We start from the raw sequence: 16,120 nt of genomic DNA on the forward strand, positions 1-16,120 counted from the left end.
ACTGAGCCCCTCCAGGAGCCGCTGCTCTCCTACCTAGGGGCTCTTTAGCGTTCGGGCTGCCCCTTTGCTCCTGGCGGGCCGGGGCCCCCGCCTCTCCCCAGGCCAGCCCCTCCTCCTGCCCGCCGCCTGGGATTGGCGGGCCGGGGGCGGGCCAGGGGCGGGGCCGGGCGCCCTTCATCCCCCGTCGCTGTGCTCAGCCGGGAGCAGAGCGGACAGCGCCAGCCTGAGCGGAGCACCGTGCGTCCCCACCCGCCGGGCCAGGTACCGCTGGGGGCGCCGACCCCCAGTCCAGGGCACCGGGCGGGCAGAGCTCTACTGTGCACCCTCCCGTCCGTAGCTGGGCTCTGGGCAGCGCCTGTTACCCGTCCCGTCCCGGGCAGACACCCCAGCCTCCCGCGAGCCAGAACCCCGCGCGCTCTGGGCTCAGTCCGGGGACTCGCCACTCAGGGGTCAGTTCTGAGCTTGAACCGGTATCCTGGGAAAGGCATTTCGCCGCCTCAGGGCCTGTCGGCAGGGCCAGGAGGGACAGCAGGAGGTCAGCAGCACTCGGGGCTGGGGCCACAGGACGCCTTGTTGGGGGCTCGGGCGGTGAGCGATAGGCTTCCCGAGGCAGGGCCCACGGGGACTAGCTAGAGAGGGTCCCGGAGGGGGGCCTAAAAGGGCCCGGGAGCGGGCTCTGGAGCGCTGCCCCGACGGGCGCCTGACAGGCAAATCTGCCCGGCTGGCACACCGGGTGTCTGGGTATATTTATCCCGGCTGCGTTGGGCAGGGGCTTGAGGGCAGATCGGGCCAGGCTGCCTGAGGGGCCGTGGGGCACATGTTGGTCCCAGAGTCCGTGCCATTTGCAGCCGGGCCAGCGGGCACGGCAGGAACAGGGCGCGTGTGGCTCCCTGGCCTGAGGGCGGGGCTCTGTGTGCTCTCCTTGCTGCCTCATTCCCCGGTGGGGGTATAAGAGCTGGCGCCGCGCACGCGGGCGGAGGGAAAGGACCAAAACCGGGTTTGCAGGAGCCCGCCCCCGTTCCATTGGCCCCTTCGATTGGCCACAGCGAATGCGTGCGTTTGTTTACACCCGGGGAGGGGGAGGCCAGGGGCGGGGCCTGTGGGAATCCTCCCTCTCCCCCCAGGGTGACCTGAGCGCTGAGCTCAGGTGTAAGCTCTAGGACAAGTCTGAAGGGGACTAAGTCAAAGGTCCTTGCACCTTGCACCCGGGGGGACTCCTCGACCCAGGCCCATCCTTCCTTCAGTCGCCCAGTCCTGTCCTTTCTTCCATGACTTCCTTGGGCCACTGTTCTGGAAGAGGCCTTTGGACCTTCCACCCCTTCCTCTTCAGTAAACAGTTGCATGGGAGTTCAGTTCCTTCAAGAAAGGAAGAAAACTCCTCAGAGCTTTTCAGTCTGGAGCCTAGAAAGCTGAAGAGATCTGGGGACAGTTCCATTTTGAGATGGGGAAGTTCTGCACAACCATGGAAGTCTTCCTGCAGGAAGCACTAGATGTAGGAGGAATCAGGGTGGGTGAGGCCAGGCGTGGCACATCTCCAAGAAGGCTGGAATGACTGGAATCATTCCATGAGAGTCTCTGACCCTTTGGGGTTGGGGACAGGGGACTGGTTCTCTGGGGAGGGGAGGGGTATATGTCTCAGAACCTCACTCTGCCTGCGCTCATAGAGGCCATGTCCTCACTGGCTTCTCAAACCACTCTTTCTTCAGTACTGGTTCTTTTGGCCCTCATCACAACCTCACCACACACACCCAGTCCAGGGCTCGAGGTGGCCAGACCATGAGAATCAGTTGCTCCTGTCCTGGTGCCTGCTGCCCTAGCAAGTAGCCATGGAACCTTGGGCAAATAGAGAAAATGAGGCAGAACAGGTCTCTGGGTAGTGTCGGGGAAGGTTTTTGAGCTAAACTAAGTGTACCCTGAAAGTCCAGGCTGGGTGCGGAACAAACAGGCACTCATTCTAAGGGGAAAGCATGTTTTAGGGGAGTGGTTGGCTGCAAGGGAGGTACAGTTTGGTATCTGTGTGCACAGAAAGCCTGTGTGGGATGTGTATACTATGCTGTAGTAAGATAGGAGTTCTGCAGGCACATGATCTAGTTCAGACATGACCAGGGTCCAGGGGCCACTTGGAGCTGGGTTGAGATGGGTTGGGGGCTTGCCAAGGGCCTTGAACCCATTCTATTCCTTTCACAACATTTGCTGAGCACCTACTATGTGCCCTGCAAACATTCAGTCTGGTGAGTGGAGGGCTGGCCTTTGACTCTGGATAAGAAGACAGATGCGGTGGTGGGGTGGGGAGGACTCTAGAAGACCAGGCGGGGCTTCTGGGGGCCAAAGGGAAGGACCAGCTGCTGGGGCAGGAGGGGCTTTCCGGTCAGCGGCCTGGGGTGGCTTGGTTTTGAATTTCCGCTCTGCGGGCCACGTCCTGTACACAGCCTCTCAGCCGGCACGTCTGCACACGTGCATGACTGCTGAGAATGGGGGTCACCATCACCTCTGTGTATCTTTTCCATTGTGTGGGTAGACAGTGCTGGACTGGGGAGTGGTGAGCTTTCCAGCTGGGCCTGGACCTGCAGCCCTAGTGGGCTCAGACCCGCTGTCTGGATGTCCCTGCACCTAGCTAATGGAGGCATAACCTGCTCTTGTAGGAACCTGCAGATGCTGGGCAGCCTTCTTGTGGGGTCCTCCAGGGTTCTGCCTGGCCATCCCTGAAGTGCCCACTGGGCCTGCAGCCCACTCGCCTGGGCCTCTGTCTCCCTCTTCCCTCTCACTCCTTCTGGGGTCCTCTCTGTCTTTCGTTGGCTGTCTCCCTGTCTCTCTGTCTCTTTTTCCATTTAGCTGTCTCTGGCTGGTTGGCCATCGCTGTCTCTCAGCTCTCTGGTTGTCTGTCTCTCTCTGTCTCCCTGTCTGAATGTGTATCCACCTTCCTCTGTGTGTATTTTCCTGTTGGTGTACCTTTATATCCATCTGCATTTCTCTGTCTCCCTGTGCCTCTCTCTTTTTCTGTCCAGATCCGTATTCATGCACTGCATGTATGTGTTTTCTGCCCTTCCTCTTTCCTTGCCCCTCTCTTCCCTCCCTCTGCCGCTCTGCTTCTGCCTGACATTGAATGGTGCCTCTCCTCCAGGCCAACCTTGCCTTTAGCCCCTCCCCCCTTCCACTGGGGTCTCCAATGAGTCCTGAGCTGCCCCAGGCCCCTGCTCCAGCTTTCCTTGGGGCCAGAAGTCCGGCTGTCCAAATATTTGGCCGCCTCCAGGGGATTCCGGGTCAGCAGGGAGGAGGATGGGCTGGCTGGCTCGGGGTCTCCCCTGCCCCTGGGGGGCCACAGGCACGTGATGTCCTGTCCTTTGCCTTGGCTGGGCCTCCAGCTGCACGTCCCTCTCAGCGGGCTGGCAATGGGGGGAGGGGGCTGCTGCTGGCTCCGGCCCAGTCTTGACCAAGAGGTTCCAGCTGCAGCCTCCACTGGGGGAGCAAGGAGGGTCCTGGGCTGGGTGGGAGGGGAGGCCTAGGGGTCTGGGGCAAGGTCCAACTCCAGGCATCTGTTGGGTGTCTAGCAAATGTACCCTGTCACAGGAAAGTCCAACTTCCGGCCCCAGCTGGGCCCCTCAGATCCTCCTAGACACTTCCGGATGCCCAGAACACAGAAGCACAGACCCCACACACCAGGGCCAAGGAGCTAAACTATGAGGGATCGGTGTTGCCAACACATCAATGTTCTGGGCCATCTTCCTTTCCTTGGATGTGCCCTCTCCTCCATACCACCCCCCTCAGTACCAGCCAGGTGTTGACCTTGCAGTGGCCATTTGCCCAGTGTTGTTGACGATGAAGGAGCAGTGGAAGGGGTACTGGATCTACCGAGGTCAAAATCTGGAGTTGTGCGTCTGGAGGAAGGGCTGGGGGTGCACAGGGCTGTAGTATTCTCCCCTGTTCAGAACACCCTTCCATATGCCCTAGCCCTAGCCCCCTGACCTCAGCAATCATCTCCTCACCAATCCCTGGGGCTGTGCCTTGAGAACATACAATTCAGACATGTCCATTGAATCTAGTTTCCTTGTTGACTGACAGCTTGTCCTAAGATGATGTTCTCCTTCTGAAGCCTGGAGAAGAAGGTGGGCAGGGAGTGCCAAGATAGGAGGGGCACCTTGTCTCAGCCAGGAGGGGACTAAGGATGGCTGAGCTGGAACTGAGAGCAGCCTTCATCCCTGAGCCTCCAGGGATAACCACAACAGACCCTCAGGCCAGACCAGCTGCCTCTCCCCTGAGATCTGGGCTGAGGCTAGGACTTCCCATGCACCAGAAGCCTGGGGACCATGGCAACAAGTTCTATGGGGTCTGTGCCTCGATCAGCACAGACGGCCAGGAAGGACTGAGGGAAGAACAGTGTGGATGCCTCCCTGTAGCCAGCCTGCCACTGCAGACCCATTTATGTCCCTGAGCATTAGGGAGGAAAGCAGGGCTCAAGTCCCTGGTGGTTCCAAGGACCTCAATCCTGGGACAGAGAGGTATGTGTCCTACAGCAGCTGATGCAAGCACTGGGCCTGTGGTGGCCTGGATTCCTGGGCCTCGAAATCTTTAATTAGCCAAACTCAACACCTGCCAAGGTGTGCCTGACAAGTTCTCACCCTGTGATGCCCGCGTGGGCGAGCGTTACCTACTGCACTATCCCTGTGGCTCCTGGCCTCTCCTAGCCCTTATCTCCCAGCAGAGCAAACAGGGCCCAGGGCAGTGGCCCAGGCCATCGATTTCCTGCCCAAGTCCATTCTGCACCCATGACCGATGCTATTCTGATGATCTGCCCAAGGTCGCAGTGACAGCCCCACACTAGAGCCTGACCCCTCTCTGGAAGCCCATGGCATGGTCTGGGACAAAGGCCTTGGAGAGGATCCTCACTCTGTCCCCAGCTTTGCCAAACTTCTGGGGACCTCTGCAGGGCAGGAGGACACGAGGTCCTGAGTGGGGAATACTCTACCCGTGGTCACACAGTAAGGCAGGGCCAGGCCAGGACTCAGACTCCGAATGTCCACTGTGGACTTTCTCAACAGTGGGTCAGATTCTGCTGGCAGATTTCCCTGAGTCCACCCTGACTCCCTGATACAAAGGAGCCTGGGAGGTGGTAGGCCTGAGGGATGGGAGCTGTCAGAAATGGGCTGCCAGCCTCAGGGAATGGCTGAGAGTCCACATGCCAGGCTAGCACTCCACTCTGGCTGCTTAGCCCTTAGCCCTGCCCTACACTGAAGTACAGACTCATTGACCTGGCCTTCAAGGCTTTGTCAGGTTTGTCTATAGCCATGGAACCTTCATTCTGCCTCATACCACACCTTAGAGCCTTTGCCCATGCTGTGCCCTCTGCTTAAGGCATTCTTTGCTATTCCACACTTTTGGGACTCCTGGAATTTCAGAAATGGCTCCATCACCTCCTCTGCCAGGAAGCCTTCCTTGATGCCTCTCTCCCCCCTTTTTGGAGTCCCAGCACTATGTGGCTCATATTTAGTTGTTGCAGGAACTATAAGGTGGGGGCTATGTTTGGGGATTTTGTCCCTTCCAGACCAGAAGCCATTTAGGGAAGGATATTCCATGTCCTCTCTGGGACCTCAAACCAGCCCAAGATCCAGCAGTGACTGGTTGTGAGTATCAGACAGGCTGTGAAGGTCTAGGCGTAGGTCCTGCTGGGGGGATGGGGAACCTGGAGACAGGAACTCGGGCACTTTGGCCATGACCATGCCATGGGCTGTGGTCTCCCTGGAGGTAGTGCTGGCTGCTAGGGAAGGATATTAAGGCAGAGAAGGGTGCTTTGTCCAAGCTGCCAACTCAGCACACTCTGAGGGCCTGTCCCAGCCTGCCCAGGGTGGGAGGCCCGAAAAGGGCAACCCTAGCTGAGAGCCAGGGGGCACTCTGGAGTGACTCTGGAGATGAGGTGCTGGCATCTCCACATCCAGCTGGGATCCTTGGAGAGGTGCTGATAGTGAGGCTTAGGGCAGAGACTCATCCAGGGGAAGAGGGCACGAGAGATGTTCACATTGTCATGGACCTGAATGGACAGGACTGGAGGTGAGATGGGTTCAGATGCCAGCATCAGAAGAAAGAGAGGCAGGCCGAGGGGGCCCGAGGGTTCCAAGTGTGGAGTCTCCAGGACCGAGGTTCCTGGGATCTGAACTCTGGCCTGGGGCTGCCTGGGGCAATGGTGGGCTGGTCCTCTAGTCAGTTCTGTGTGGCTGCTGCCTCTAGGACACTGGGGCCTGAGGCCTGAACCCAGCCTTCTGTCCCCACACAAAGCCCCAAGTGCTAAGAACACTGGTGTTCTGGGTTCTAAGTAGACCTGAGACCATCAGGATCCGGAGTGGGGATGGGGGGTTCAGGGCGGGATTCAGGATTCCCAAGCAGAGGGCTTGTCATGGCACCAAGCCTAGGCTCCGATAGGGACACCTGGCTGGCTCAGTCAGTAGAGCAGATCACTCTTGATCTCAGAGTTGTATGTTTGAGCCCCATGTTGAGTGTAGTGATTACTTAAAATTAAAATCTTAAAAAAACAAAACAAAAAACAGGCTAGGCTGTGGCTGACCTGCATGGCAGTGCTGCCCCCTCCCTGGTCTCGACTAGAGTCTTAGCTTTCCTTCTGGCCTCTCTGGCCTTCAGGATGTTCTTATAGATCCTGGGGCACTGTGCCAGGTACCTTCTGGGCATGGGGTAGGTGGCTTCCAGCCCCAGTGATGAGTGGGGGGCCGGGGGGGGGGGAGCTGGCTCCTTAGAGGCCCAGCAGAACCATGCCCTGAGGGCAGGGAAGGGAGGACTGATCCAGTGACCTAGACTCCTCTACAGCTGCCTAAGACCCTGAGTTCCTGGCCTGGGGTTCTAGGAAATGGAGAATCTGCTCCAATGGTCCACTACTGGAGGGTGGTCACCTAAGGGATAGGGGTATTCCCCTAGCAGGGGAAGAGAGGCTTGAAGGAGAACATGGCCCTGAGGTCATGGCTGTGTGGAAAGTGAGGCCTGTGTGGCTCAGAGAATTCGGCCCTGGGACGCTCATTTCCTGGATGGCCCCCTGAGGGCCCTTTGCAGCCAGGCGGGCAGGGCCCAGGTGTCCAGCCACCCAGCACCGCCTCAGGCCTCCTGGCTCCGGGGGGGTAGCCTTTGCGCCTGCCGTTCCCAGCGCCAGCTCTCAGACCACAGAAGGCCCTTTGTTCTGGCTGCCAGCAGTGCCCGCCGGGCGGCTGGGAACAGGGCCCACAGCCCTCACCCTCTCCCAAGGCCTCCAGCCGTCGGGCAGTGCCATTCTAGGTTGGCTAGGAGGCCCCTGGCACACAGGGCCGGCACAGGAAACCGTCTCCTGGTGTTAATGTCAGGGAGGGGGTGTCAATCCAGGGCCCACCACCAGCGCGGGGTCTGGATTCCTGGGACTCAGCATCCTGGGGTCCAGACACCACTGGACTCTGAACTCAGGTCATCCAGCTGATCCTCACTTCACAGATGGAGAAACTGAGGTCCCAAGGGCTTGCCTTGACTGGTATGTGAGTGGTGGGGGGAGTGCTACGTACTGGCCAAGGTGTCCCATCAGGATGTCTTGGAGAACTCAGGTATCTGAGCTCTACTCCCCCAAAAGCAGGTCCCGGGGAGGCAGCAAGCACAGCTGCATGTGCACATAAATCCTGAGTGAGCTTCTGGGAGGTGTGATAGGCTGTAGACTCCCCATGGGAGGCTGGGCCATGGGTCCTGGGAGAAGGGATAACCAGAGGGACCATTGCTCTGCAGACCTTTGACTTGTGTTGGTGTGAGAGTCAGTGCTCCGGGTGGCAGACCCTGACCATGGAGGCACCTCTGCAGACGGAAATGGTGGAGCTGGTGCCCAACGGCAAACACTCAGAGGGGCTGCTCCCAGTCACCACCCCCACGGCTGTCAACCAGAGGTGAGCAGAGGGACCCAGTCGTGGTCAGGGCAGGGCAGGGTGCAGAGCAAGGGCCGGAGCTGAGCTGACTGCTCTGGCCTGTGCCTACAGGGTCGAAGGCCCCAGACGGAGCTGTGTTGAGGGCGAGGGCTTCCTACAGAAAAACCCCAGCAAGGAGCCACACTTCACAGACGTGAGCCGGAGGGCACAGTGGGGTGGGGGGCTTGGGAGATTTCACGCAGTAGCAAAGAGCTCTGGGGCAGCGACGGGAGGTTAAGGGACAGTGAGGGGGAATGTTGGGATACCCTCCATGCGTCGCTGTCTCTCCCCCCCGCCCCCATCTCACTCTGGTGCCTGCAGTTTGTGGGGAAGACTTCATTTGGGATGTCAGTGTTCAACCTCAGCAACGCCATCATGGGCAGTGGCATCCTGGGACTCGCCTATGCCATGGCCAACACGGGCATCGTCCTTTTCCTGTGAGTGCCTTCAGTGAACCCTCTAAAGACAGGAGCTCTAAACAGTCCACCAACCATGACCTCCCAGGACCCAGGCCGTGGGTGGGCTCAACCCAAACCATGGCTAAAAAAACCAGCCATGGCCAGACAAATATCCCTCATTTCCTGGTAAACCCGCTGAGATTATGACACAGGCAAGCCTAACAGACCTGAATCTATACTTCTACCACCGTTTACATGTGATGAACGAAGCCCCATGGCCAGGCCTTGTGTGGACACACGTGTCCTTACTTGGGAGCTCTGCCCTGCAGTCTAAATGGAAAGCATGTTTGTTCCAAGAACTCAAGGAGGTAGTGCTCAGAGGGCCCCTTCTAGGTCATGGCTTACCCTGGGTCAAACTGAGTGGTGTTCGCCCCTGCCGGGGCCAGTTGAGCTTGCATCCACACCTGTTGGGGGCTCCAGACACCTGGGTCACAGACCCACACACCCAGGCCTCCCAGAGCTCACCACCCCTGCCAGCCAGTGAAGCCCTCAGTGGCTCCTTTTCGCCCGTCTTCCCCAGGTTCCTGTTGACAGCCGTCGCCCTGCTCTCCAGCTACTCCATCCACCTGCTACTCAAGTCCTCAGGGATCGTGGGTGAGCCCCCAACCCAGCCTGGAGCAGGGGAGGGCTGGGCTGGGGAGAGCACTCCTGACTATTTTGACTCCTGTCCCCACAGGTATCCGTGCCTATGAGCAGCTAGGCTACCGTGCCTTTGGGACCCCAGGAAAGCTGGCAGCGGCCCTGGCCATCACACTGCAGAATATTGGAGGTGAGCCTGGCAGGCAGACCCAGACAGGTGGTGGGCAGGTGGGCGGGCTGAAGACTGGTTGGTTTGGCTGACCCCAGCACCTGCCCACCTCTCTCCCCACAGCCATGTCCAGCTACCTGTACATCATCAAGTCCGAGCTGCCCCTTGTCATACAGACCTTCCTGAACCTGGAGGAGCAAACTTCGTGAGCCCCAGGGTGGGGCGGGGCTGGGTGAGGGTAGGAGGAAGGCCTTGGTCTACCCCTCCACATGCACCACTGGCCCTGGGAACCCAGGCTGGGCTAGTGGGAGAGATGAGACAGTGCCTGCAAGTGACTGGTGGAGGGGCAGAGAGCTGCCAACAGAGCTAACATTCAGTCTACACTCCTTTAGCACCTAGGGGAACCCCCTAGGAGGGCCAGATGAGGTGAGAGGTGGGGTGAGGCTGAGGAACCTGGGCCCCACCTGGGCCAGGACACAGCCTATGAGAAAAGGAGGACCTGAGAGCTTCGGGCTTAGCTCTAAGCACCTGCTATTCCTGACCAGGGCTTGGGCTTTAGCACCTGCCGCCCCCTCCCCCCTCCCCGCCTCCCCCCCCCCCCCTGCCCAACCAAGAAATTAAGCCCGTGGTGTCCCAGTTGCTCTCATCAGTTTAGCCAGCACTGATGGAATCAACCATGTTTTGTGGGTGGGGACAGAGAAGACAGCCATGCCCTGCCCTTGGCCACACAGCCCAGGCAAGCAGAGGGGGTTTGAAGTTGAGAGCAGCTCTGGGAGGAGGGAAACAGCCAGGATTCTTCCCCCTGGATCCTGGGTGCCTTTCCCAAGGAGTTGGCCTTTGGGCTTCCCTGGGAAGGAGGGTCTCCTTCCTTGTCCCTTGAGTTCTCTGCGCCATTGGTGGTGGGGGGTGCAGGATGGTGCAGGATGCAGATGCCAGGAGGGACCACAAGGGGTACAGGATGTTGGAAAGTCCCTGACACCCCCATGGAAAATGCTCCACCTCCCCAGAGCCAGGGTCTTTCGTCCCACCCACCTCCCTGGGCCCCTTGGGGCCACCCCCTGGGGAAGCTGGACCCAGACCTGTGTGTCTTGAGAAAAACAGCAGCAGTGACTATAGCCCTAACGGCTGCCAAGCAGGAGCTGAGCTCCTTAGTTCTCCCCTCGCCTAGGCCGGTGCTGAGAGAATGTCCATTTTGCAGACTCCGAGCTATGAACAAGTATTTTTCAGGTGGCCCCGATTAGGTGTGGAGGCAGGTGGCCTCACCCAAGGCTGAGTGGACTCTGATGTTGGCTCCCCACTCCTATTCCTGCAGGGACTGGTACATGAATGGGAACTACCTGGTGATCCTTGTTTCTGTCATCGTCATTCTGCCCCTGGCACTGATGCGGCAGCTTGGTGAGTGTGGCAGGGCTAGGGCCTTGGAGGGGAATGTTGGAGAAATGCCTGGGAAGGGACCCCAGTCTCACAGCCCTTCCCCCACGTTGCAGGCTACCTGGGTTACTCCAGCGGCTTCTCTCTCAGCTGCATGGTGTTCTTCCTAATTGCAGTGAGTCACTTTCCGTGCTGGTGGAGCGAGGGGACAAGTCTCTTGGGGGGCTCCTCTGTCAGGGGCAGGGGGCAGGTCTTTCTGGGAAGCCTGGGTTCAGAAGGCAGCTCCTTCTGTCCTGATCTAGACGTGTTTTCATAGTGACTCCCAGGCAAGCCTTGTCTGGCCCTGATACCCCCATCTTCCCTGCAACTCAGGTCATCTACAAAAAGTTCCATGTGCCCTGCCCTCTGCCCCTCAACCTCGCCAACATCACGGGCAACGTCAGCCTCATGGAGGTCACCAAGGAGGAGGCGCAGCTGCAGGCTGAAACAGAGGCCGCAGCCTTCTGCACCCCGAGTTACTTCACACTCAACTCACAGGTTCCAACAGGCCGGGGCAGGGGCTATGGGCCGGGTGAGAGTGAAGGGCTGCCCTGACGCAGTCACCATGTCTATCTAGACAGCATATACCATCCCTATCATGGCCTTCGCCTTCGTCTGCCATCCCGAGGTGCTGCCCATCTATACGGAGCTCAAGGAGTAGGTGTCTATGGTTGCAAGGGGGGTGGCTGCCTTAAACTGGTTTGGGGAGAAGGAATGTGGTCCTGATAGGGTGGGGGCAGGGCGGGGTGGGGAGTGACAGGAGCCAAGTCACTTTATCAAAGATCTCCATGGCTTCCATGAGGGGCGACTGGGGGCAAGGAGGAGACGTCCTCAGCTGCCAAATGGTGAGGGTGTGGTGCCAGAGAGGCCCCAGGGCATACGGGGATCTCCGGTGTGGCCCAGCTTGGCACCCATCCCCTCCCCTGCTTCCCCAAAGCCCCTCCAAGAGGAAGATGCAGCACATCTCCAACCTGTCCATCGCCGTCATGTATGTCATGTACTTCCTGGCTGCCCTCTTCGGCTACCTCACCTTCTACGGTATGGCTGGACCGTGGGGGCAGAGGCAGAGGCCAGGCTGGGGGGCAAGGGGCTGGCCAGTGGCCATGGCACCCTGCATACTGGAGGTGCTAACTAGGTGCGTGATGCCTAACTGTGCCCTACAGCTGTGGAGGTGAGTCTGTTGCCACTTCCCACAGTGTCAGGGTCAACCCAGGCTCAGAGCCCATCCCCCTCCCTGGGCCACCTGCTGATCATCCTCCCTGCCTGCCGCAGACGGGGTGGAGTCGGAGCTACTGCACACCTACAGCAAGGTGGACCCATTTGACGTGCTGATCCTCTGTGTGCGTGTGGCCGTGCTGACGGCAGTCACACTCACAGTGCCCATCGTTCTGTTTCCGGTGAGCCGGTGGGCAGGTGGACCGACGCAGGGTGGGACTTACGGAGCTGACAGACTGGTGACTCTTCCCACCCCCATCCCCCAGGTGCGCCGTGCCATCCAGCAGATGCTGTTTAAGAACCAGGAGTTCAGCTGGCTGCGGCACATACTCATTGCCATCGGCCTGCTCACTTGTATCAACTTGCTGGTTATCTTCGCTCCCAACATCCTGGGCATCTTCGGGGTCATTGGTGAGGGTCTGGCCCAGCTGTGTATAGAGGCAGGGCATTGGCCAGAGAATTTCCTATCTAAATCCTGGCAGATTCCTGAGATCATACCCTACCTTTAGTGACAGCTGCTGGCCATGTGCACAGCTTGGCTTCCTGTCTGAGATTTTTGTCCTGAAGGCTATTCTAATCCCTTCTGAGGGCTCAAAACCAGAATCTGTTCCCCCTTGCTGAGGGATGGGGTGGAGCCCGGATGCCAGGGACCTCCACAAAGGGTCTCATTGGGTCTTGTCCCCATTTCACATATGAGGAAACTGAAGTCCATAGTGATTAAGGGAGTAGCAGAGCCATACGGCTGGTAAGTGGGGGGCCTTGATTTAGCTCTAGGATCATGGAACTATAGGTTCAGTGCTCTGTCCACTGTCTCATCCCAGTTGGGGCTCTAAGGTAGAAAATCAGACAATTCTGAGACGTCTTTGGAGTGGCCCAACTCACAAGACTGACTCCTCAGCCCAACTCTGCAGGGACCAAAACACAGACCTGGGGGCTGATTGTCATGGATAGCATAGACATGACTATAGGTTCTCTGTGGCCAAAATCTGACTCAAAATGAGTTAAGCAAAGAGGAAAGTATTGGCTTAAATAATGGAAAAGCCTTCAGGAATAGCTATATCTAGGAGCCCGATATCTTCGAGGCTTTGTCTTTATCTTTTGGCTTACCTTTCCTCTTTGCGAGCTTCATTCACTGACAGATTCTTCTACTGCCAACAGCACTAGCTTTCTATCCAGTTGGACAGAGAATGGGGGGCAGGGGGACTGATGGGCTCTCCGGAATCAGGCAGAGCTCTCAAGTAGAGTCTCAAGATGAGACTTCCCCAGCAAGGAATCTCTGATCTCACTGAAGGGTTCACCCCTGGACCTTAGCCAATAGCTGGATATATCTCATTCTTTGCAGGTGCCACATCTGCCCCATGCCTCATCTTCATCTTCCCCGCCATCTTCTACTTTCGCATCATACCCACCGAGAAGGAACCTGCAAAGTCTACCCCCAAAATCTTGGTGCGAGGATCCTGGAGGTTGGTGGGCTGGTGTGGGGCTCAGGGAGCTGCCCTGACCTCACACCTGACTCTTGACTCCCTGACCCCATAGGCCCTTTGTTTCGCTGTGCTTGGCCTCTTGCTGATGACCATGAGCTTGAGCTTCATCATCATTGATTGGGTGTCAGGGACCGGCCGGCATGGAGGAAGCCACTAGGAAGACCCCCGGCCTGTTCTGTCTACTCGTCCAAGTACCCCTGCCCAGAGTCTTCAGCCCCTGCTCCCATCCAGTGGCCAGTCAGCGGGGAGAAGAAAGATGTGGTTAACACTATGGCATTTGTCCCCTGCCTCACGTCTTCTCTGTGGAAGGTTTTTGTTACAGCCGGGACCAAGGCCCTTGGACCACTACCTTGCTGGGCTCCCGGGCTACAGGGGCTTCCGGAGTTGGGAGCAGGGTGGGGCTGTGCCCTTTCTCCCTTCCTGTTGCCTCAGATCCCACTCAGGCCCCTGCCCTCCTTGCACAGATGCAAACACTGAGGTCCAACAGCTGCCTACACAGTCTGTAGGGCACATAGAGTTGGAGCCCAAGCCTGCAGCCATCTCCCCACCTTGCTGCTGGACCTTGGTCTGCACTCTGGGGCCTCATCTCCCTCAATGCACTTGCCTTCCTCCACTTCTGTCCCGGAGGCCCCTTTCAGTCACTTGGACTCAAGCGCTTGGATACTCTCGTCTCCTTCTCCCATCCCCACCACCAGAAGCAGACCACCCCCCATACCGGAAGCCATCAAGTTCTTTTAAATGTGAGGCTGGTGTGGGCACCCCCAGGGACCTGCTCCTTCACCAGTCCTGGGGAGGCTGGGACTCCCCCCACCCCAAGTCTGGGCCGTAGCTCACATTCCATTTCTGGGAGAAGAAAGAGGCTGGGGCCCAGAGCGTCTCTGCCCCTGGGAGCCAAAGACCCCAGGGGCTGATCCGGGGTAGGAGTGGAGAAGCTGTCAGCTCCCTTTTATAAATATTATACATAATACCAGCTATGTTGTGTATTCTTGTTCCCCATGGTCCCTGAGCTCCTGGCAAGTGGGTAGAAGTCGGGACATGGATGGACACGGGAGCCTCTCCTGCCCCCTTCCCTGGGATGAGGGTGGGGATAGGGCCCCTTCCAAACCAGCCAGTGGCATGCTCAGGCCCAGCTCTGGACCCGGGCCAGGCTCAGCACAGACCTGCTTTCTCACGGGGTGAGGTGGGGAGGAATTAATGAGGCCCCAGGAAATGGGACAGAGAGAGGCTCCGGAAGGAGGCAACGTGAGGTGCATCCCCAGTAGCTCCAGGGAGGGTCTGAGCAAGGGGGCAGCTGAGCCCTGCAGAAACCCTGCTGAAGGGCCCCCTGCCCTCCCTGGCTGCCATGTCAATCCTCCGCTAATGCCTTGAGTCTGAGGACAAAAATCCAGGAATTCTGTGAGTTGTCAGGCTGATCTTCTATTAATGGTAAAACCCACCGTGAATAAAGGTGGGTTAATGAGTTCCCGTGTTTGGAGCCCTGAGTTTTGAGTAGGGGGTCCAAGGCAGGGCAGGACTGGCCTAAAGATGCAGGGTAGTCCCAAGTGCCCTGGCCCCGATGAAACTAGGAAGCTGCTCATTTCCTGGGGCAGGCCTCAACCAGCTGGTACCCAGCAAGACGGAGCCGCCTGGGCCTTGGCACCAAACCCTCATTAGGAGAGACCCTGCACCCGGCTAGGCCGCCAGGGAAAGGGCAACAGGAAAAATCCAGTTTGAACTGGCAAGGCAGCTGCCAGCTTGGGAAACCCCTCAAGAAAGAATTTCCTCAAGCTGGTGGCTGGTAGGCCCATGGCTGTGCCAACTGATCAGAGGGGGGCTTCCTGAGTCTAGTTCCCTTCAGCCCCAGGCGCCTGACTCCAGCCTGGGGACTTACCCAGGAGCCCTGCAGCCCCAGAAAAGAGCCGGACGCTGGCCGAGAGGTGGCTGCAGCCCAGAGTGTCCTGATGTGAGGGGCTGCCCTCTGGGGGTCTCTGGCTTCCTCCTCATCAGATTAGGTCATAGGCCTGCATGGAGCCTTTGGCTCCTAGAGAGTGGGAGGCAGTGGAGGACAGGGTTCATCCTGCTGAGAGACCTTGGGGGTCTTTTCTCATACTCTGTCCAAAGAAGGCTGCAGGTCAGAGCAGCAGCAAGACTGCCTGGATTCCCTAAAAACCCCAGGCCTGGCTTTAGACCTCTCAGACCAAGAGGATGTGTTGACAGTAGGTCCACCTGCTTCACACACACACACACACACACACACACACACACACGCACACGCACACACACACACGGGGTGGAGGAAGGACTCTGGCCCCCAAGAGGTCTTCTCTGCCTGCTCAGCAAGGTCTCCTCTAACATGGACCATGAGCAGCATTCTCTAGGGGGGAAGGGGCAGGCAATGTGGCCACTAGACTATACCAAGTGTCCACATGACTGTTTGAAAATGAATATCTCTTGTTCCTGGCTGTCAAGGTCCAGTCACTCAGCCTCCATAAGGATGGGTCTGCAGGCCCTTGGTCATAGTCATTTTTGTATGTTTTGAAGAATTTCCTAGGTCTTTTTTTTCCTTCTTTCTTGCTTTTTAAAATTTGCTCTCTTTGGAAATGAACAAGTGAAAGCAGCCAGAAACTCCAGCACAAAGGTCTTCTATATTTATTCTCACTGCTTTTCTTATGACCACTTGTAACAGCAAGACAAGATGATATAGGCCAGGAAAAGGGGCCAGAGTCAGCCTTGGTCTCTTCTGACCAGCAGCTTCCCCCTGCCCACACCCTCCTCACCTGTGTGCACATGTGTACATTCACCTATTGATGGAAGAGGAATTCACTCGTCCAACAAATATTTATCAAGATTTCCCACGTGCTAGGCATCCTTCCAGCACCTGTACACACAGCAGTAAACAAAGTGAAGGCCCTT

At 58.0% G+C, this 16,120-nt stretch overlaps 1 protein-coding gene across 2 annotated transcripts; it reads left to right on the plus strand.

Annotated features, from left to right (window-relative positions):
• Nucleotides 1-145: 145 nt before the first annotated feature.
• Nucleotides 146-14,198, plus strand: SLC38A3 (solute carrier family 38 member 3). 2 transcript variants are annotated; one of them, XM_003982254.6, is made up of 16 exons: nucleotides 146-261; nucleotides 7,741-7,895; nucleotides 7,986-8,067; nucleotides 8,235-8,350; nucleotides 8,892-8,965; nucleotides 9,048-9,140; nucleotides 9,243-9,324; nucleotides 10,432-10,514; nucleotides 10,607-10,665; nucleotides 10,863-11,027; nucleotides 11,107-11,186; nucleotides 11,467-11,567; nucleotides 11,802-11,926; nucleotides 12,011-12,155; nucleotides 13,087-13,190; nucleotides 13,281-14,198. In XM_003982254.6, the coding sequence occupies exons 2-16, from the start codon at nucleotides 7,795-7,797 to the stop codon at nucleotides 13,383-13,385; spliced, it is 1,515 nt and encodes a 504-aa protein (XP_003982303.1). In that variant the 5' UTR covers nucleotides 146-261; nucleotides 7,741-7,794; the 3' UTR covers nucleotides 13,386-14,198. The 2 variants fall into 2 exon arrangements, with proteins under 2 accessions (XP_003982303.1, XP_019677456.1); XM_019821897.3 differs by lacking the exon at nucleotides 146-261 and adding an exon at nucleotides 6,780-7,495.
• The last annotated feature ends 1,922 nt before the right edge of the window (nucleotides 14,199-16,120 follow it).

This window comes from Felis catus, chromosome A2 (assembly GCF_018350175.1).
Source record: "Felis catus isolate Fca126 chromosome A2, F.catus_Fca126_mat1.0, whole genome shotgun sequence".
NCBI lineage: Eukaryota > Metazoa > Chordata > Mammalia > Carnivora > Felidae > Felis > Felis catus.

Coding starts and splice junctions, on each gene's coding strand:
- SLC38A3 (XM_003982254.6), top strand. CDS start 7,795: ATGGAGGCACCTCTGCAGACGGAAATGGTGGAGCTGGTGCCCAACGGC. Junction 8,068..8,234: donor AGGAGCCACACTTCACAGAC/GTGAGCCGGAGG, acceptor TGGTGCCTGCAG/TTTGTGGGGAAGACTTCATT. Junction 12,156..13,086: donor GGGCATCTTCGGGGTCATTG/GTGAGGGTCTGG, acceptor CATTCTTTGCAG/GTGCCACATCTGCCCCATGC.